Here is a 21661-nt window from a genome sequence, read left to right as displayed (position 1 = left end):
GGAGGTATGGGCCACTAGGTTTTCACCTGCAGGCATCCCCTCATAGGTGGTAGGTAGAGTGGGCGGCGCTCCACCTAGGACCTTCTTCACCATACAGGGGGGGGGGGGGGGCGCCTGGCTTTTGACAGAGGGTAGCAGGATGAGGGGATAGCTGTCCTTTCATGGAAGAGGATCCGGGTGATTGGCCTTTAGGGGAAGACATGGCGGCTAGACCCTTTTATCTTTTGGCAAGAGCTCACGAAGTAGCGCCTCTGGATCTGGGAGGGCAAGCCACTTGATGAGCCAGAGTGGGATCTGAGAGAGTGGCTATGGCCGGCCACTGCGGTTGCCAAGAAGCCACCGAGGTTCCTGGAGTACGTTACTAAGATTGGCAGACACGCACTGATGCAGGAGGATATGGATTGGGCGCCGTCATGTAGCAGGCACTGGGCGGAGCAAAGCATCACGGAGCCTTTCCAACGAACCTTCTGGCGCCACCTATGGAATGGCTGGAGACCGAGGAGGGTATCGTATTTTTTATGGCTAGTGGCACATGGGAGACTTGGCAGTGGGAAGCTGGCTTGCCCAAAGGCAAAAGGAGAGAGGTTGTAAGCATTGCACACAGCAGTCTCTAGAAACCCCAAAGCATTGCCTTTGGTCATGTGAGGCGGCGAAACTCATATGGAGAGGAGCATGTCGGATCCTTCGCTGTAGAGCACCCAATCTTGGATGTATCTCATGGGGAGCTTTCTTGGCAGGCGGTTAGCCAGGACCGTCACCTTCTGTATGAGGCCGGAATGCAAGACACGATATTCATTATCGAGGCAAGGTCGTGTGCAGTGGTCGGCTTAGAGGCTCTACCCATCCGCCAGGTATTGGAGGCCACAGCAGACCGCTCTGAGGTATGGGAGATCATAGGTAGTCTTATTGGTTGGCATATCTAGAAGGTGCGGTGTCAGGAGGCTTTCGGCGGAGAGAGACTCTCAGTACAGGCGACCTTAGCAAAGTTCTAGACCTCCATCATCCACTCCCTCCGCGGCCGATGGGATCAGGTGCAGGGCGGGTCCAGGGTCGTCAGAAGCTCCAATGTCATTTCCTACGCACTTGGGGCGGCCGGGACCTATTTTTCGTGATGCAGGCAGGCAGCCCCAGATGGCAATACATCCCCCCTCCATGACTTCTTGCCCCCATTCCCCCCAGACTGCCTTGAGAGGCTTGTACACTTGACATATCTGTAACTCATTATCAGCTCCAACTAGTTTATTGAGCATGAACACTTCTTTGTTTTCAGTTTTTTCTGAAGTAATATAATTAGCCACACTTTATTTGCAAAAAAAAAGAGATTGACAACACCCGGGCTGACGGAGATCGAGGTTCTCAAGGCGGAGACACATGCAAATATTCTGTCTACAGCGGTGTATATTTCTGCACTCCTATACAACATACTACACTACAGATTTTCTGCATTTCACTGTCTCCTTCGCGCTCTCTCTCTCTCTCTCTCTCTCTCTCTCTCTCTCTCTTATTGACGGGCGAATGCTGAGGGGCGTGTGACGAGCGAATGCTGACGGGTGAATGCTGACGGGTGTGTGACGGGGCGTGTGAAGGACGAATACTCACGAATGCTGACGGGCGTGTGACAGACAAATGCTGACGGGCGTGTGCTAACAGGCGTGTGACGGACGAATGCTGGCGGGCGTGTGATGAGCGAATGCTGACGGACGTGACGGTTTCTGTGTGACGCTGACATGACGGGGACGTGTGCCTGGCGTAACGTGTGATGCTGACGTGACGGCTGCTGTGTGATGCTCTGACGTGATGGGTTGTCAAGTCTGATGCAGGATACGTCATCAGTAATGCAAGCGTGATGCGAGACAGTAATGCTCTGACGAATGAGTGTTGTGGCAGCATTGACGAATGTACTGTGGCAACAGTGACGAATGAGCACTAAATGAACAGTGACGGGATGTACCTGTAGTAAACAGTGGTGGGTCTTGTGAGCAATATCTGCAGAGATACGCAAGGACTGATGGGACAGTTTTGGGTCGTGATTGTGACTGTATAAGAAATCTGTAGACTCTCTCAGACTGACATGAATGCAGACACTGTGAATGTATTGAGATTGCAGATGTACTCAGACTGATGTGAACCTTGCATGCTGTGTGGATTGGAGACCTGCGTGATTTCAAACTGACGCACATTAACATTTCATGCTACAGTGATAGTTTTATGTGAGATCGATAGTTTTATGCGACATTGACAGTTCATGCTATAGTCATATCTTATGATGCAATCACATCGACAGTTTATGATATACTGACAGTTCATACTAGAGTGATAGTTTATGTTACTGGTTTACTACTCCACTCAGACTGTAAACAGTTTTATGCTATAGCACATACTATAATCATGATGGAAGAAACTGACAATGAAGGAATCACAAAACCAACCATGGAGACAATGTTTCATACACCGCCAAAGAACACGAGATACAAAACCTATGGGCGTAAAACCCGAGATTGGAATGTCTCTCCAGGGTCGAATAGATATGGGAAGACATCCCGCAAAATTAATGAAACACTATATGAGGAGATGTTGACCATACTCCGTGCTGAAATACGTACCATGAGGAAGGAAATGGAAAAGGATATACAAGAGCGGGTTCGAGCTGAAATGATGGAAGAACTAAAAAAGGAGATGCAACAAACATTGGATGCACACATGGTAAAGAAAGACTCAATGATCTCTAATCTACAAGAAGAACTAGAGGAATGCAAAAAGAAACTGGACGCACAAAAGGAACCACAAACCACACCGGAACTACAAAAAGAAATGGATGTTTTAAAAAAGGATATGCACACCTACGCAAGTGTGGTGGAAGGCACCCAAAAGAAAATGGAGAATGTTGAGAATACCATCAAAGAAAATGCAGAATGGATAGATGTGGCAAAAAAGAACAAAGGAATGCATGGCAACAAAGTGGAAGTTATGAATGCCACCTTGGAAGAAGAGACAAAAAGACGGGCACGCGCACTCCACGTAAGATTGGTTGGACTAGATGAGAAAAGCTCCCCAATTGAAGATGCTACAGCTCTTGCCACCAAAATTGGGGCTACAGATGTACCCATCATTGGGGCTTGGCGAGTCGGGAAAGCTGACACAAAAACACAAGTCCTAATCTTGAAGTTTGGAGACTTGGAAAAGAAGAGAGCCTTCCTCTCCAAGAGAATCGCTCTGAAAGGAGAAAAGATCTACCTAGATGAAGACCTCACCCCAGCCCAATTAGCCCACAGGAGGGAAAATATGCCACGTGTTCTAGAGGCACGGAAAGCAAGTAAATGGGCTGTATACAAAGATGAAAGAGTCATCATCACAGAGAAAAGGACGGCATGACGGTGCGCGGCCTATAAGACCCTGAAGTTCACACTGTGGAATTGCAATGGCTCCCTTAAGACAAATGCAGGTTATTTTGAGGATACTTTCAAAGGAATAGACATTGCTATGTATACTGAGACACATCAATGTAAAGACAGTCGTCTACCTGATGTATATGGATATAGATGGGAAAGTGTATATCGCCCTCAGCCTAGGCAGCCTAGAGGGACGAGGGGATCAGGAGGTGTGGCAATTCTATTTAGGGAAGAGCTCCGAGATATAGTCCAAGTGGTATATAGAGATGTAGAGGCAATATACATGTGGATCAGGTTACGTACAAGCAGAACTCGAGACATGTATATTGCCATATGCTATTTTCCCCCTGCATACTCTAAGTTTGCCCCTAAAGAGGCATCTCCGTATACACCACTATATGCGGACATAATGGGATACATGAGAATTGGGGATGTTCTACTAGCAGGAGACTTTAATGCACGCACAGGAAACAACCAATCTGCTTTCTTTGACACTAGTGATGAGATATTCAGAGATATTGCATTAGATGAAGTGGGATTAGTTAGATCAGCCCAAGATAGAGAGATAACAGAATATGGAATACATCTACTGGCATTGGGAAGTGCACATGGTTTGGCCATCCTTAACGGGCTACCACAGTGGCCAAGATCTAATGGTTTCACATGTTGGAATAACAAGAAAGGGTCAAGCACAGTGGACTATTTGATTGAATCACCCAACTTGCTACCTGACATAAAAAGCTTTGAAATCTCAGATAGACCAATTGGATTAGTAGCAGACCATGCTATTCTAGCTTTCACAATGCAATATGGGCATATACACGAAGCACAGTCACACATACCAAAATTACCACGCTATGATTTTGTGGAAGCGACCTCACACATATACAACACTACTGTGCGAGATACATTGAGGGAGCTAGACACACAAGCCTCTCTAGATGAGTTTACAGGACAGTTGGCCGAGATAATACACTTCAGCAGCATACGCTTTCCCACACACTATACCATTAGATAAACCTCCACAAGGTAATGCCCCACAGAGAGGTTGGTATGACGATGAGTGCAGAGAGACACGAGCACATTTTCAGCGAGAGATGGCACTTGGCATATGTACACATAAGCATGCTCGAACACTCTTTAGACGGTTGGTACGCAAAAAGAAGCGGGAATACCTGAGTAGACTAGAAATAGAAAGACCCCCCTCCCCCCATGGCACGAGGATGGCACACTACCAGACCCACTTCCTTCAAGTATCTGAGGATGGTCTCATCACCCGACCCAATTACATGGACACACAGTTGCCTCATGGACTACGCACAGTTATTGGTCAGATCCGCACCTCATCCCACCACCTGAGGATTGAGACAGGCAGATGGGAGGGTATATAGACAGAAGAACGCATATGCCCACTATGCGACAGAGAGCCAGAGATAGAGGAACACTATATCTGCCGATGCACTGTATATTATGGCATACGAGGTAGATACCATTCTCTATTTCGAGAGGGTTTTGGACCCCTAAGACGGATCATGCAGTTTGAGGATCAGAGATGCTTGGGATTTTCCCTCTTGGAGCTCCAGAGGCGCAGAGCAACAATTCTATGGAGTAGGAGGCCCCCACAGCTCGGTTCACATAGACAGAGAGCAGTCATTGACTTTTTCACTGATACACGACAGAGTATGGCAGATACCACTACTACTGCCACACAGCTTACAGGAGTACATCATTGGACCTCATCTTCTGTAGGTGTCCCTTTGGATAGAGCAGTGGCACTTAGCCGGTCTATGCTTCCACGTCCACCCGGACGAAGACCTAGACATCCACACCAGAGACAAATTAAAGCCATCATTGAGCGCCACAGGAGACAGATGCCGAGACACCTCAGCCATGCAGAGATACACCTCCCTAGAGAACAGACGTATCATTGATGGAGAGTTTTCCTTTCTCTACTCTCACTTTCAGATCACTGACATGTTTCCCTTTTATAGGACACTATTTCATTCTTTTTCAGTCATATAGGCATGTTTTTCATCTTTTTCTCATTCCAGATGAGAAACACACCATCATTGTATGTACTGCTTTGGTCTCATAGGCCACATTGGCCTTTTAGAGACGTTAATATACTCTCTCTGTCTCTCTCTCTCTATGTTCACGGGTCACCTCTCCGATCATGGAGGACATACGACATTTGGGATTACTAGAAACCCATCTTCTTCATTTCAGCTAGGCCCAGTGTCAGGTTCGTACAACCCCTTTGAGTTGTATGAATCAAAACCCTCTCTTGTTTCTCCTTTTGGTGTGTAGGATCTGGATGATTTTCGATATGTAAACTTCAATAGAGAGGGCTCTCAAAGCAAACATCATTTATCAAGTATATCTATATCTTCTATTTCATTTGAGCATATAAACCACTCTTCTCAAATCCCTTCCATCCCACCCCCTTCTAATCCACACCTCAATTTCCTCTCTTCCTCACTCCAAAACTTAGAATTACACTCCAATTCCGCATCCAACACACTAGGAGTTGGATGCTTCATTTCGGCTCTTAGCACTTTTTCTTTCTCCACACCATATTTTACCTACCGTCACTTCACTACTCCTTTGCACCTCGGTACATCATTAGGGGGAATGCCACTATTTAACACTATGCCTTGCACATACCCACACGTGAGCACTTCTTTTCACCCTAGGACGATTGTGATGGGCATCCCCCTCACTACCCCTGGACACTCACATCCTCATCTATCAACCTCTCAAACGCAGGGATTTCCATCCTTGCTTATGTTGCACCATCACACACTCCCTGGTCACACTTATGCAGGTATTTCCTTCCTTTGCTCCACATGTCCCTATCCCTCCTCCATAGTCTCCTCATGTGGTCACCATGCCCATGCCCACATTTGGATCCATTGTGCACACTTTTCACATGCATGGTGGGTATTGTGGGATTAATTTCCGAGTGTACTCCACTTTCCTACCCTACCCACCCTACCCATCTTTTCCCTCCTATAGCACTACCACTCTTGTTGCTATGGCCAAGAATGCCTTCACGGATAAGACTTGTTTTAGTATGTCGGATTTCACCACTTGGTCGAACTTCATGCAATAAGTGCTTGAATGTGAGGGACTTTGGGACCTTGTCATTGGTCTAGAGCCTTTGTTAGTAGCTTGCTGTGAGCACATTCGTCAATGGAGATCCCGCAATGCCACAATCAATGTTGAGTTAATGCAATAGTTACTTCTTGAGTTTAATTCTCAATCACAACATTTCTCCTCGCATTTGAGCATTGAAGTCATCTCATTGAGTGCTATGTGGTGAAGATTACACTTGATGTATCAATCTTGACTTTGAGTTTTAGGGGTTTTCCATTAAGGAAGGGGATAATCTGATAGTCAAGTTGGCCAAATATTTGCAATTACTCGTTGAGTTTGCCACTACTAGCTCCCAAAAGTCAGATGGCAATCAGGTTATATTCTTTTTAAACGAGCTGCTTGAAAAATATTTCTATTTTATTCAGTACATTATCTTGTTGCCCCAATTGGCGACCTTCTATGAGTTCAAGCATTAGTGCTTGCATTATGTGAGATTGCACGATTAAGTCCACAAGAAGTTCTACATATACTCTTATGCAAAGATGGATTTGGTTACCTCTTCTTCACAAGGGAAAATCAATGATGGCAATAACTTACAAGATGCAAAGGCAAGCCAAAATAAGGGTGACATCCCTTCCTTGGACCGAACCAAAGAAACTAAACCTAATTGGCAACAACTCCCTAGGAAAAATAGGTTTTGCACACACTACTAGAGATCAGGCCATGTGGACGAGGAGTGTTGTACCATGGCCAGGCCCTAGGATCTTCCTCCTAAGAAATCTTAGCAGACCGCTACGCCTATCTCCATTCCTACTAGGCAATCCCATGGGGCTACGTCTCCCATTGCTGCCCCATTTGCTCCATTTGCCCTAGTGGCTATTGGGCATGTGGCACACAAATAGCCTCAGCTGCCTATACTTTGGAGCATCTCCCTACCAACCTCTGTTTTGCGGATTTTGATCTCTTTTGCAAGGTTTTGTGTTTCAATGTAGAGCTAACATGCAAGTTTCCACTGGTCCTTTTTGGGCTGAAGACATGAAATGCACACCTTTCCTTTCATGGTTTCATAATCCTAGCATTTTTCTCGAGGTGGATCTTGCCACATCTCTCTTGATGCTAACATGCAAGTTTCCACCGGTCCTTTTTGGGTTGGAGACATGGAATGCACATCTTTCCTTTCTTGGTTTCAATATCCTAGGCATTTTGCTCTATTGTGCAGAGCACACCTGGGCGGATCATGAGCTGTCTCCACCAGTGGTTCTTCACCACCTTACTACTTCATCCCTCTTCATCGACACCCTTGAGTACTTGGGCTCATAGTTGATAACATACGTCTCATACTTCCATACGTGTACGATATGAAAGTATGACTAAAGTAGATTCAGACCCCTGGGCTGAAATCATACATTGCTCTGATTTTTTTCTTAAAAGACTAGAAAAATATAAGAATGATAAGTTGAACCTTAATATGAATTGTAGACATTTCAAAGCTTACACTTTGAAAAACAAGCATGAAAGACAATGAAATTTGACAAGGGGACTGTATGAATTCTGGGATTATAATCAGCCCACAAAGATCACAAAAGGTTATGACTCATTGACTCGTAAATTATAACCAGCCCACCATGGTCACAAAATGTCATGACTCATAATACATCATAGTACTCTAGACACTAGAGAAAACCCAAGAGATTGAAGAGACAAGGGTCAAGAGTCCAGATTGTAGACTTGTTGTATCATGTGCTACTCAAGTTGACTCATGAGTCATTTTCATCTCCAACATCATTCTCCTCATCCTCATCCTCCACCTCATCTTGTGGCACACTAGAGGTACCAGCACTCAATGCACCCACTACCACAAAGCTGAATTTTCATAATCTTCCTCCCTCATTTCTTTCAAAGCAAGCTGCCTTTCATCATCCTTTTCCTTGTTTAGCATTTCCAAGGTCACTTCTATATTCTCAAATCCTCTTTCTTTCAACTTGCTTATGAGACGTAAATAGGTGTATATAAAAACAAGCTTCTTGTATTCTTTGGCTTAAGCTTGTTTCTTTTCTTCCTATGAATGAGAGAAAAAGTGTTCCAATTTCTCTCACATGGTGAAGCACAAGTGCCTTGAGACAATATCCGAAGTACCAAGTGCTCCAAATTTTGTGTCTCTACCCCAAAAGTCTCCCACCATTTTACACCTTGATACATCCTCTTCTCATCCTTTGCAATAGGACACACAAATGCACCTAATTTATCCACTTCATCATGTAACTCCCCTTGGGCACTTACATCATAGTTTGAAACACATTCAATTGTTAGGATTCTTTGCTCTCCAAATAGGATGGAGCACAAAAGCAGTAGTACGCAATGGAGAGTGCATCATGTTCCATTGGTCTACACAAAGTGCCTTGACTTGTTGTGGATTGGAAGCATCAAAAACCTCAAGACTTTCAATATTTTCTATCATGCAATCAATGAGCTCGTACACCAACCCCATGGAGGCACCCTCTCTATCAGCAAGACACAAAATCTTTAAAATTGGACTACATAGCTTCACAATTATCTTGGCATTGGTCTTAAATAAAGAACCCAAGACAATAGATGAAACTTGCAAAGCCTTAGTACTTTTTCTCACTTTACATGTTTGCCAAAATGATAAACATATATGCAAACCAAGTTTGTGATGATTTAAGCAATTCTTTTGAATTGAACTTTCTATATAAAGCAAGAGCTTTAATTTTTCGTGTGACAAATGTCACCACTTTCTCAGCTTCTTCCAAAACAAGCTTCACCCAAGAAAGTTCTCCAATATCCTCAAACAACAAATCAAGGCAATGGCATGTGCGATGGGTGAAAAAAATGATTGGCCAATCTTGCTCAACCAAGTGACCAATAAGAACACAATTGGTTGCATTGTCCAGGCACACTTGGACTCCATTTTGAGGCCCCACTTAAAAAATGGCACCCTTAAGAATTTCAAAGATATATTCTCCTGACTTGTACTCACCACTTGTATCAACTGATCACAAGAATATGGAACCAAACATGTATGAAACCATTACATTGATAATGGGTTGACGACGTGCATCAAACCATCCATCACAAACAATGCTACAATCATATCTTTTTCATTTCTCTCTAAGATCAAGAAAATCTATTTGCACACATTTGATCTCATCATCCAATTCTTTATTGTGCAAGTGATGGTATGAAGGGGCCTTGCCAACATTTCCAATTGCCTTCACCATGTCAAGAAAGTAAGGACTCCTCACCTTCCAATGAGGAATATCTTTTGCATAAAAGAATTGATGAAGGGCAATTGATGCCTCTTTCCTTGCTTGTATGTCACAACTTTGAAACGAGGGGCCTTACCTAGCATTAGCTTTGCACCTTTTAGGCATCATTCCATGAGCATCACTAGCTTCATGAAAACAAGCAACCATGTTGGCACTAGCACTTCTTGATGCATCTCCCAAATCAGAAACCTTTGTATCCCTTGCATCCTGTGAACTCATGGGAGCACTTACATGCAATCTATGAACTGCATCTTTTACATCTTGTAGTGCGCGAGAGCATTTATCAGCCCCAACATGTGGGCACAAAGATGAGTGGGGCCACGATTCCATGTGTGGGAAAAATATTTGCACTGCATAGCGTGCTGTCCATTCTTCAAATTCTGCAATTCAGTGACCAACTGCCACTCTTTTCCTTGCTTTCCAACCATGTTGACCCAAAACACTGAGATGAGAGAGAGAGAGAGGATGGGGCTGAGTACTCAGTAGTGAGCACACTGTAGTCTGCACACGCTGTGCTGTTTTCACACAAGCTGAGCACAGTCCTAAAGCTGATTTTCTGCCCACATTGATGACTGATTTCAGATATTGGGGTGAGCCATCTGCCATTTGTCTCTTGCATTCGTGGTAAACAACATAGAGATGTGATTTCTAGCAAGGCTTCAAGAAGGGCAAAGGAGCCCTTGAATCTTGTTTCTACAGATTTATATGGACTGATGAGGACAAAGTCGCTCAAGGTGAGTCTCTACTTTATGTTGATTGTGGATGATTACAGTAGGATGACATGGGCATATGTTCTGGCACTCAAATCTGAAGCCTTCTCACATTTTGAGGATTGGCTCATCTTTGAGAAAAAACGTTCAAGTAGGAAGCTTAAGACAGTGATATCCTACAAAGATGGAGAGTTTGTCTCCAATGAATTGTCTGAATTTTGTGTAGATCGAGGGATTCATAAGGAGTGTGGTAACACAAACACTCTTGAAGAAAATGGTATTGTGGAGCAGAATAGTATAAGTGTGATCGAGATGGCTTGAACTATGATGGAGCATCGGCAGACACCTTAGTGTCTTTGGGTCAAAGTAGTAGCCAGTGTAGTTCAAATTCTAAATCTGTCACCTACCTTTGTCGTTAGAGGTATGAGTCCTTTTGAGGTGTATTTTGGGCTAAAGCGGGATGTTTCCTATTTTAGGGTGTTTGAATGTGATGCCTATGTTCACATTTCAAAGAAACAAAGAGATAAGTTCTGTCACCTACCTTTGTCGTTAGAGGTATGAGTCCTTTTGAGGTGTATTTTGGGCTAAAGCGGGATGTTTCCTATTTTAGGGTGTTTGAATGTGATGCCTATGTTCACATTTCAAAGAAACCAAGGGATAAGTTCGAGGCAGCTTCCAAGAAATAGGTGTTTGTTGGTTATAGCTCTTGGTTGCATTGGTACATGATATATGATCTTATTTCACAAGATGTCTATACAACCCGCGATGTGTGGTTCATGGAGTTTCTAGCTTCAAAGTCATACCTACCTTTGGCATTGCAAGTATGACTCCTTTTGAGGTGTATGTTGGGCTAAAGCGGGATGTTTTCTATTTCAGGGTGTTTGGATGTGATGCCTATGCTCACACTTCAAAGAAACAAAGGGACAAGTTCAAATTAGCTTCCAAGAAACAAGTGTTTGCAGGATATATATGTCAAAAGTGGATGCAAACATAGTTGTTAGGTACGAAAGATACGATATGATACGGTACAATAAAATACGGTATTAAATGGTACCTTATGATTTTATAAGGTATGGTACGATATTAGTAAGAAAGAAAATTTAAGATGATTTTTTAAATAGTAAAAACTATAAATCATTAAATGATAGATCATAGAATACATGTTTAAAGTGGAAATAGCCATTTCATTAGAGAATAAGATAAATACATGAGGGTGACCATCGCGGTCACATGGGCTGCGCAAAACATGCGATACAACTACAGTCTAGTATATCTGATACAAAAAAGTGAGAGACCTATGAATCTATGATGAGGCATCACTATCATCATCATCAGAACCATCTGAGTGCTCATTAAGAGAGTTTGAAGATGACTCCTCGGCATCGGATGATAAGACACACTCATACTCATCCTCACTGATGAGGTTACCATCATCATCAAATGATGAAATGATGGCTCCCTAGGTGGTGATTGTGTAGGCAAGGTGGGGATGCCATCACGAGGCACAGGATGTGAGCTAGTAGAGCCCCGCCTTACATATGTCTACAAGTCACTTGAACCACCCGTCCTTGATGATGGAGGGCATTAAATAACCATGCCCCTACTACCATCTACTCGAACTCTTGGTCCCCTACAAGCACGCTGACTGTGAATATCACGAGTATCTGCTGCTATAAGCTCTTTATAGAGCTTTGCAAAACTCATCTCCTCCTTCTCATCCACCTCCTGATGTATACTCGGAAGAGTGTCGCCCACCAACTTGAATGTATTAACATTCACCTACACAATGCAGTGATGCACGTAATATTGTAGATACTAAAGTCTAAATTGTAAAGTATAAACTTCAAAGTTCAAAGTTTAAAACAACAAATTTTAAATGTTATGATTCAGTGTTTAAACTTTACCTGCTTCGGACTATCCATGCTCATTATAGTCCTCATCATGCGTAAGTTAGTGTGGCAATAGACTAGCCGCTCTAACTATCGTGTGCTAAGCCGATTGCGAATCTTTGTGTGAATGAGAGAATAGGCACTTTAGTTTCTCTCACATGCACCCAAAGAGCAATCCTAGGCAAGGACCCTCATGGCTAAGGGCTAATGGGTCTCCAAATTTTTGCCACCAAAATAAAGGCTTCACAAGTGACTCTCTCCTTCAACAAGTGGAAGAAGCAAAAGCCACATGCCCTCTCTGATCTGCATAGCATCCTAGCTCCTCCAGCACTGCATTGTGATCATCCACAGGGACCACACGAGTCAAATAAGCAAGTTGGTTCGAACAGAACTCTCTATCATCCATGACCGCTGGTGACTTGTAGGCCAGATGTACCAATGCGGCAAAACCATGGATGGACTTATGCATCCATGCCCATCTCCTCTGCTATCTCTAAAACATGTGCACGCTGAGGCTTTGTGATCATTGTACAAGCATGTGCCTCCACCAATGCTGCTCTAAAGAAGTGAATGAGAAGGCTCGTGGTGGACCCCTTGCAATCACTCATACGTAACATCCTATAAAAGGGAATCACGACAATGACAATGGCACAGACTTTTTGCCAAAACTACTCATTAAGGCACAAGCACTGCATGGCTTTGGCCTCCTCTGTCTCATAGAGTGGACACCATTGTCTAGTGCAAGGTGCAAACCGCACCTCATAAAGGCGCTCCAGCAATAACCACATGTAAGCAAAGCGAGTTGAAGAAGGCTTCTTCAACTCCAGTGTGCTATGCTCACGATGCATCGGAAGCACCTTTACCTTTACCGTGAAGAAGGTGATAATTGATGTAGCTTTGTGGACCACCCTTTTCACCCACTTGAGCTTTCCAATGTCCTCCATGAGAAAGTCCAAACAATGACTTGCACATGGAGTCTGCATAATCGTGGAAAACTCGGCCTCAAGCAAACGGCCCATGCGCCGACAATTCGATGCATTGTCGGTAACAACTTGCACCACATTTGAGGGGTCCACCTACAACCACAATTTACAAATTACAAGTATACTAACAATACGGAGGTTAGAGAGAGAAAGAGAGAGTTAAGCCTTTCATTGAAACTTTTAAGATTCAAGAATGAAGAGAGATGGGGATTGGGAACCTTGGGGCCCAAGAAAAAATTAGAGAGAAATAAGAATAGAAAGATAGATAGTTATGCATAAATCAATTATCATAATGAAAGAAAGTGAAATAAATTTAAAAGGCAATATATACCTCAATGATAGCTTGTCGAACGTAGTGGTAGATGAATGCGCCCGTCGTTTTCCTCCCCCTCTTGCCGGTATTTACGGCCCACAAAAAGTAAGTGCCGAGTCAACATGAGACAAGTATACTCATGATGCCCGTTTCTTACGATCACTCCATCCGTTGATAAGAATGGAGCAACCATATTTTATCCATACGGCCTGAATAGGATCAAGGGCTCTATCAATCCTCTCCTTCTCTTTATCAATATTTTTCATCCTCATATCATTATATGTGACACTGGTTCACATGAACCCACATTGGCAATGGCTTTTACCATCTTCTTCCATTGCTCTTGCTTTAGGATATTGAATGCAAGATTGCACTCAATCACTGTGTGTGCAATTTCAATGTCTGCAAGTTGTTGCCTTTCTCTAAGAAAGGCAACCGATCCATGCACATGACCGGGAGCTTGAGAGAGAGAGGATTCTCTCGGCACCGCATGAGCCTTCGCTCTTTGTCTTTTACTGGAGCCGGATGCAGATGTGGAGCCCCCACCACCAATGGTAGAGACCTCTCCCGCATCAGTTGAAGATACACCCACATTCGATGGTTTCTCGTTAGTAGGCCTAGGAGTTGGTGCCGATAAGCCACTTCCTCCTCTTGTGGATCCCCTTCTCATCTTGGCAAGAATCTCCTCCGTGATATTTTGAGGGATTTCCTTGCATGGAGCAACTTGCCCCCCCGTCTTGGAAAGATGTTGAAGAAGCAAAGTTGCACCACTTGTATAGCGCTTTCCGCAATACTTGCATGTTCAATGGTGGGAGTTGGGCTTCTTTGTGTCCCTCTCCACATGGGTCGCATGCAAATTGAAGGCCTCGTGCTTGTCATGTGAATCACTTGTGCTAAGCAACCTTGCACATTTGAGTAATAACTAAATCAAATGTTATTGGCAAGATTAAAGCATCTCAAAATTTCACATCTTGGTGACAGAGGCACTGGCCAAATGACCAGAGGGCAAATACATGGGTATAGTTTTTAGATAAACTTAGTGGTCATCCCTAAAGTGGTTAGAATGCCTCTCGAAACATAATTTGTAAATCAGATGGAAAGAAAATAGAAAGAAATACAACTCATTTTCAATTAAAATCTGGGCAAAGGACCCCACAAAATGATTTTATAAGTTATGGAAAGGTCTTACCACATGCTTGAGCATGACCAATGTCTAATTCTAATCACCTAATTTTTACTTACTTCAAAAAAATTATGTTTTTAAAATTTTTACTTTTTAAATTTTTGTAGGGATAAAAATCCCTCTCCTCAATGTTAATGTCAAGGACATCACAGTTAGGGTCGATTGTTTGTGGCAGCGTCACCAAGCATTAGATGATTGGCGGGTCATTCTTTGCCCGATGTCGAAGGTGTGAGCACGTGGGTGGTCTTCGATTCTCATCAGATGCTTCAATTTGGTGGTAGAAGTTGCGAATCCAAAAAGCTTGAAATTATGTCCACAAAATTTTGAACAATTGGCTCAAAATTGTACAGTACCAATTTCAAGTAAAATGCCCCTAAACAAAGTGTGTGAATAAGGTGTGATAAAATGTTTGAAAAGATTGAAGCTCGCCCTTTTTAAGTTTATGGGCTGTAAGAGACAGGCTACTGCGGATGGTGAGAACTTAGAAGTCGCCCAAAGGGTGACGTGGGGTAGACACTGACGTCTGACAATGACGAATTTGACCAGTTGGCACTCGGCAGGGTGCGATTCGCGTATTAGCGATGGGCTGGGGCTGTAGAGACGTGGCAGAGATGGACAAACTGCCAGCAAGAAGTTTTACGTGGGACTCGCCCTTCCAAGCCAGCCAGTGCGCTTAACACATGCAGAGATGGACAAACTGCCAGCAAGTGATTTTACATGGAATTCGCCCTTCCAACCCAGTGCGCTTAACACATCAGACAGGCAGCAGGCAGGTCTGTTGTGGAGGACAGGTGCAGGGCACACGTGCAGACAGGAAGTGCAATACTTCTTCTTCTTGTTGCGGAGCTAGGCAGTGTTCAGCTGATGAGAGGCGACAGATCTCGGAGGTGACATGGGCAGCACTGGGCAGTATCTCTGCTGCTCATTTCGTCTTTTCATTCTTCGTCTAACACTACGCAGCAAACCACCACACCACTGCTCTAACACCACTGTTGGGTATGGACCTCATGAAGATGGACCAGCAGGCTGCGGCGGATGAAACTCCATGGGGAGAGAGAGAGAGAGAGAGAGAGAGAGAGAGAACAAGTACAAACATAAAGATAGATTGATAACGTCAACATAGGATTGCATCAGTCACTGGTGTTCAACCACCTCCATCTCTACCCACGAAGCTTTCTGCCACCCTTACTTTTGTGGTCTTGCTTGATAACAGATACTTTTTCGGAAGTCTTACCTTTGGAAATCGCTTGTGATATATTTACACCCCAGGAAAGCTGCTTGGATCTGTTTGTGACAGCAAATTCTTTTAATCACAGGTTCTTGTGCGCACATCGCTTGATAGAGAGAAAATGAAGGAGCATGTACGACTTTGCACGACAGCAGAGTCCTGATTGTGTAGGTTTCAGGTTTCATTCAATTGCTGATTGATTCCAGCGATTAACTCAGTTTGGCCCTCTGCAGAATGAGGGCCGAGACGTGAACGGCTGCCAACATTCTCCATCTGACCTGTTTGAGTAACTTCTGTGTCGTATCTGGTTTTGTGTTCAAGAGATTGGAAGCAGTGTTCCATGCCGAAGGAGCAGCAGCATGTGAACTTTGCAAAGGCGAGTTTTCCATTCTTATCGCTAAAACGAGAGGAAGCGGTCATGGAGTCTTGGCTTCAAATTATCAGACAGAGTATTGTTGTTATTTATTTGAAGGTGGTATGCCCAACCTTGGTACTACAGGAACCTCGTGTGAGACATGTGAAAGCCATCAAAAGATTATGTCCTTCTACAAACTACATGAGCTCTATGATGTTGGGAGAAAGAAAGAAAGGGAGCACAATCAGCTGGACATGGGAGTAGACAAAGAGATGCTCTTGTGTGATCTAATATTTGGTTCCCTTTGTTCACAGCTCTACGGAGCTTACAACATAAAGATGTTTATGCAAGTTCTACAAGGGATATGTGGGATTAAATAATACATGAAAATTACGTTGCATTATATGCATTATTATTTAAAAATTTGTCTTATATAGTTGATATGGTTGTATAATCCATATAACACCTTAATTATTGTAGAATCATTAATCTTTTGTACAAAAGATATACCCCCTCCACTCTATATAAACTAGAGCTTGCAATTCAGAATTTATTCTGTGAAGAACTATTGTGATCCTAACTAAATAGCCTACAAAAACATCAACATCTCTATCCATACACAATCAAAAAAATAATGTCTTATTTTTTAGATATATTTTATAAATATGTAAATATATAAAATTATTTTTAAAAAACAAATTTAAACTACATTAGATATTAGTAATATCTTGGTACGAGTTTGTATACATTTTGCACCACCATGTTTACGTTTAACAAGGAGTATATGTTAGATGGGGGTAAATATGCATTAAATAATAGTAACTTTTTGGTGCTAGTTTGCATGCATCGTGCACCAATGTGTTTAGATTATGAACAAACAAGCTTTAGGATGGTACCATCTTGGTGTCACTTTATATATATTCTACACAAGCATGTTTAGGATCTAAAAAGAATACATGCTAAGATAGAAAATATTGGTATTTAGTTGGATATAAAATTTCTTAAATTCCATGTGTATAAACTTATACATATATGAACACATCCTTATTTGTACCCTAATATATAAATACATTTTATTCTTTATTTATCATTACTTTGCTAGTATAGTCATCTTGGGATTCTCTCACTCTCACTCTCAACACTACTACTACTACATTTTTGTCACATTCCATTGTGCACTTACTCTAACAAGCTGGTATCGCAGCTGGGGCATTGTGTGCACGTTTCTCGAGGCAAGAGACAGTCTGGCGACATTGTTTGAAGCTTGTTTTTTGCTCACATATATTAGGTTGTTATCTTTCAAACACGTGTACTAGGTGAGCCAATCGATAGATCAATTTAGACCAAGCAGATCCAAGAAGGCCATTGCATACATTAAAATGACTGTATTTAATTATGTACTTTACAGACATTAAGCATCTTGATACAGCTTATGTCATATGCAAAAAGTTAATGGATACTCATGAAAACACAATTCCAGTAAATCAAATGCATCTCATGCGTAAGCTTTATAGACATGGAGTTGGATTGAGTCTAAGCCAGCATTTGAGCATTTGAATGTTTTCACAAGGATTTTGAGTCTGTTGCAAGACTTTGGTTTTCAGCTCTTCAATGATAAATTGAATGTTATTTTCTTGTTGATGACTTTACATGATAGTTGGGAGTCTTTGATTGTTTCACTAAGCAACATTCTTAATTTAACTTATGATGGTGTTAGGGGCTTTATTTTCAATGCGGAGATCAAAAGAAAGTCCAGTGAAAAAGGCTGTGGTTTAGCTTATCATCTTAGAGGTAGGTCAAAGAGGAGAAATAATGTAGCAAATAAAGACAAAAGTAAGAGTAAAAACAAGGGCAAATAATAGGATGTTACTTGCTATCAGTGTTGACATAAAGAGCATAAAAAGCTTGATTGTCTATTCTATAAGAAAGAGCAAGAAAGAAAGAAACAACAAGAAAAGAAAAATAAGGATGACAAGAAAGATGATAACTCTCTCTCAAAAGAGATCACAAAGGCAAATGTTGCATCTAGTATGGTCATTGAAGAGCTCTTTGACACTAGAGAGATACTTGTTGTAGTCTCATGCATAGATAGTAGACAACGGTGTCTCTTTTCATGTTTTATCTCTTTGGAGTCATTTTTTGGATACACTTTAAGTTGTCTCCTAGGTAAATTTTACTTGGGCAATAACTATACATGTGAGATAGAGAGTGTAGATACCATTCACTTGGCCCTTGAAAACAACCAACAACTAATTTTATAGAATGTCAAATATGTATTTGGCATAAAGAAAAGTCTATTGTCAGTTGGGAAGCTTCATATAAGAGGATATTTTACTACCTTTGGTGGTGGATCTTGGAAGGTCCATAAGGGCTCTATACTAAATGCTAGAGGCATTAAAATGGTACTTTAGTTGTGATGCCTTAGTGCATGTTCTTGTAAATCAGAGGACTAAACTATATATGAAATCCATCAAAGGCATCTTCATGGGATATGAAGATGAGGAAGAGATATATTATAGAGTTTGGCTTCGTAAGATATATAAAGATAGTACATAGTCGAGACATAGTATCTAATGAGACAAAGTTGCTAAAAAATGCTACACATTATGACCTTGACAAAAAGGTCAAATTTCAGCATGAACAACCAACCATTCAACAACCATCAATTGAAGAATCTGTTTCTTTTGATGTTGAAAATGAGCAATAACTTATTGTGCTACAGCCAGAAGATAAAGAGCAACAAATAGATGCATATGATGGAATAAGACAGTACAAATAGCATGTTACATTAGAAAAAAAATGCGTAAAATCAGCCGCTAGGTAATGGTGTGCACATACTTAAGGATGTAGACACATTGCCTAACAATACATATCATTGGGTAAGAAGGTCTACACATATCAAAAGGTAGCCACAGAGGTTTCAACCATCTTTCGATTGCATTTTATTGACTAATGAAGGTGAACCTCTGACATTTAGAGAGAGAATCGTATGAAAACAAGAGAAAGTGGAAGCTTGCTATGCAGGAAGAGATAAAGTCTCTGTATACAAATAACACATGGGAGCTTGTACCTTTGTTGAAGGATATGAAAGCTGTCCCTAACAAATGGGTTTATAAGGTGAAATGTATTGATGGGAAGCCCAAATACAAGGCACGTTTGGTTGTTAAGGTGAAATGTATTGATGGGAAGCCCAAGTACAAGGCACGTTTGGTTGTTAAGGTTTATACACAAAAGGAAGGCATTGACTTACAAGAGGTTTTTTCACCAATGGTAAAGATAACTACCCTCTGTGTTTTATTTGTTCTCAATGCATCCTTGGATTTAGAGTTAGATCAAATGGATGTAACGATTGCTTTTCTTCATGGTGACCTGGATGAATAATTGTACATGAAATAGCCCAAAGGTTTTGCTATTCCAAGGAAAGAGCATTTGGTTTGTAAGCTAAAAGGTAGCTTATATGGGCTAAAACAAGTCCCTAGACAATGGTATAAAAAGTTTGATACCTTCATGCTCAACTATGGATTTAAACGCAGTCATGCAGATCACTGCTTATACACTAAAAAAGCTAATGATGGAAGCCTTATTGTGCTAGTTTTATATGTGGATGACATGTTGATTGCAAGAATGCATAAGAGTACTTTGAATACTCTTAAAAGGTAGTTGAGTTCAGCCTTCTCAATGAAAGTTTTGGGGGCAGTTGAACACATTTTGGGCATGCGAATTAAAAGAGATAGAGAATAGCACTTGTTGTTTCTCTCATAGGACAAGTAATGAGCAAAGTACTTGACAGGTTTAGCATGACTAATCCTAAGCCTCTTGGTGTGCCTTTACCACCATATACAAAGCTTAGCAAAGCTAATTGCCCAAAGGATAATGCAGCTACTAGTGCTATGAAGGGCATACCTTATGCATTAGCTTGTGGTTCTTTGGTATATGCCATGGTTGCAACTCGCCATGACTTTGCTCATGCAATGGGATTTATTAGTAGATTCATGTCTAACCCTAGCAAGCCACATTGGGAAGTAGTGAAATGTATCTTTAGATACTTCACAAGTATACAAGAGAACTGTATATGCTATGGAAAGGGTACACAAGTTGCAGGGATTCTATGATTCAAACATGGCAAGAGATCTTGATGCTAGGAAATCTTCCAGTGGGTATGTCTTTACTTTAGTTGGTGGAGCTATCTCTTGATGTTCAAGGTTGCAAAAAATTATTGCACTGAGTACTATAGAGGCTATTTCAGCCGCCCAGAAGCTTCTAAGGAAGCTATTTGACTTGGCTTTTTTGGTCAAGGATTTTGGTCTCTCTTCACGTACTCCAGTGCTTGGTTGTGATAGTTAGAGTGTAGTATGTTTGGCTAAGAATGCCATGTTTCATGCATGTACCAAATACATAGATGTTCGGTACCATTTCTTTTGACAAGTCTTGGATGATGGTCTTGTCACACTAACCAAGGTCAAAATCCAAGATAACCCTACAGATGTTCTCGCTAAGAGTCTTACAAAGGCTCCAACATGAGCATTGCATCCAATTAGTGGGAGTTGCTAGCTTGAAGATACCATTTCGATCCTTTAAGTGGGAGGTTGTTGGGCATAAAGTCCCTTAATCTTTGTATGTATAAACTTATATGGGTGTGAATACATCCTATTTTGTACCCTAATAAAAAAATACATTTTATTCTTTGTTAAGTGTGACTTTGTTGGTACACTCATCTTGGGATTCTCTCACTCTCACTCTCAACACTGCTCTTGCTCTATTTCTGTCTCGCATTCCATTGCATGCTCACCCCAACATGTTCCTCACAAACATGGTATGCATGACATGATTCATTCAGTAAAGTCTTTGTTTCAATGGCTTAGCATCAAGTTTCAGAATCTTAGTACCTGAGGAGATAATCCCTATTAAGCTGATAAGTTTACCTTTAGCCTCACCACCAAGGTCATCTGCAATGAAAGTTGGCCTAGGGTGTTTCCCTCTTTTAACAAGGTTCGCCTCTTTCATCTTCGTAGGTCCTTTTATGGATTCACTAGCTTTGCCTTATCTCTCAATGCGAACTATTACTATGACTCAATCTCCTTTCTTGAGTATCTTGAACTACTTCCAAAGATCTTGTGGTTAGATTCTACATCCTTATGAGTAGTCTTGACTATCTTCTTCTCAAATGGATGGAAAGATTAGGCTTGGAATTTGGAGTAGCAATCCCTGTGGAGCCTCATGGTTTGTGT

General features: G+C 41.9%; 1 protein-coding gene across 2 annotated transcripts in view; it reads left to right on the top strand.

The window, feature by feature from the left end:
- LOC148039064 (Nucleic acid-binding, OB-fold-like protein) overlaps positions 1-17114 on the top strand; it is a 105778-nt gene extending 88664 nt beyond the window's left edge. For both annotated transcript variants that reach the window (XM_087674951.1, XM_087674952.1), the window contains exons 13-14: positions 16167-16245; positions 16400-17114. In XM_087674951.1, the coding sequence (XP_087531077.1) occupies positions 16167-16241 (75 nt within the window). In that variant the 3' untranslated portion in view covers positions 16242-16245; positions 16400-17114. The remainder of the gene's footprint in view (positions 1-16166; positions 16246-16399) is intronic.
- The last annotated feature ends 4547 nt before the right edge of the window (positions 17115-21661 follow it).

The sequence above is a fragment of the Lygodium microphyllum genome, chromosome 3 (genome assembly GCF_053477565.2).
Source record: "Lygodium microphyllum isolate KBCC chromosome 3, Lygodium_microphyllum_v1.1.10, whole genome shotgun sequence".
NCBI lineage: Eukaryota > Viridiplantae > Streptophyta > Polypodiopsida > Schizaeales > Lygodiaceae > Lygodium > Lygodium microphyllum.
The sequence above is the reverse complement of the archived record's forward strand: the minus strand, read 5'-3'. Positions and strand labels throughout refer to the sequence as shown.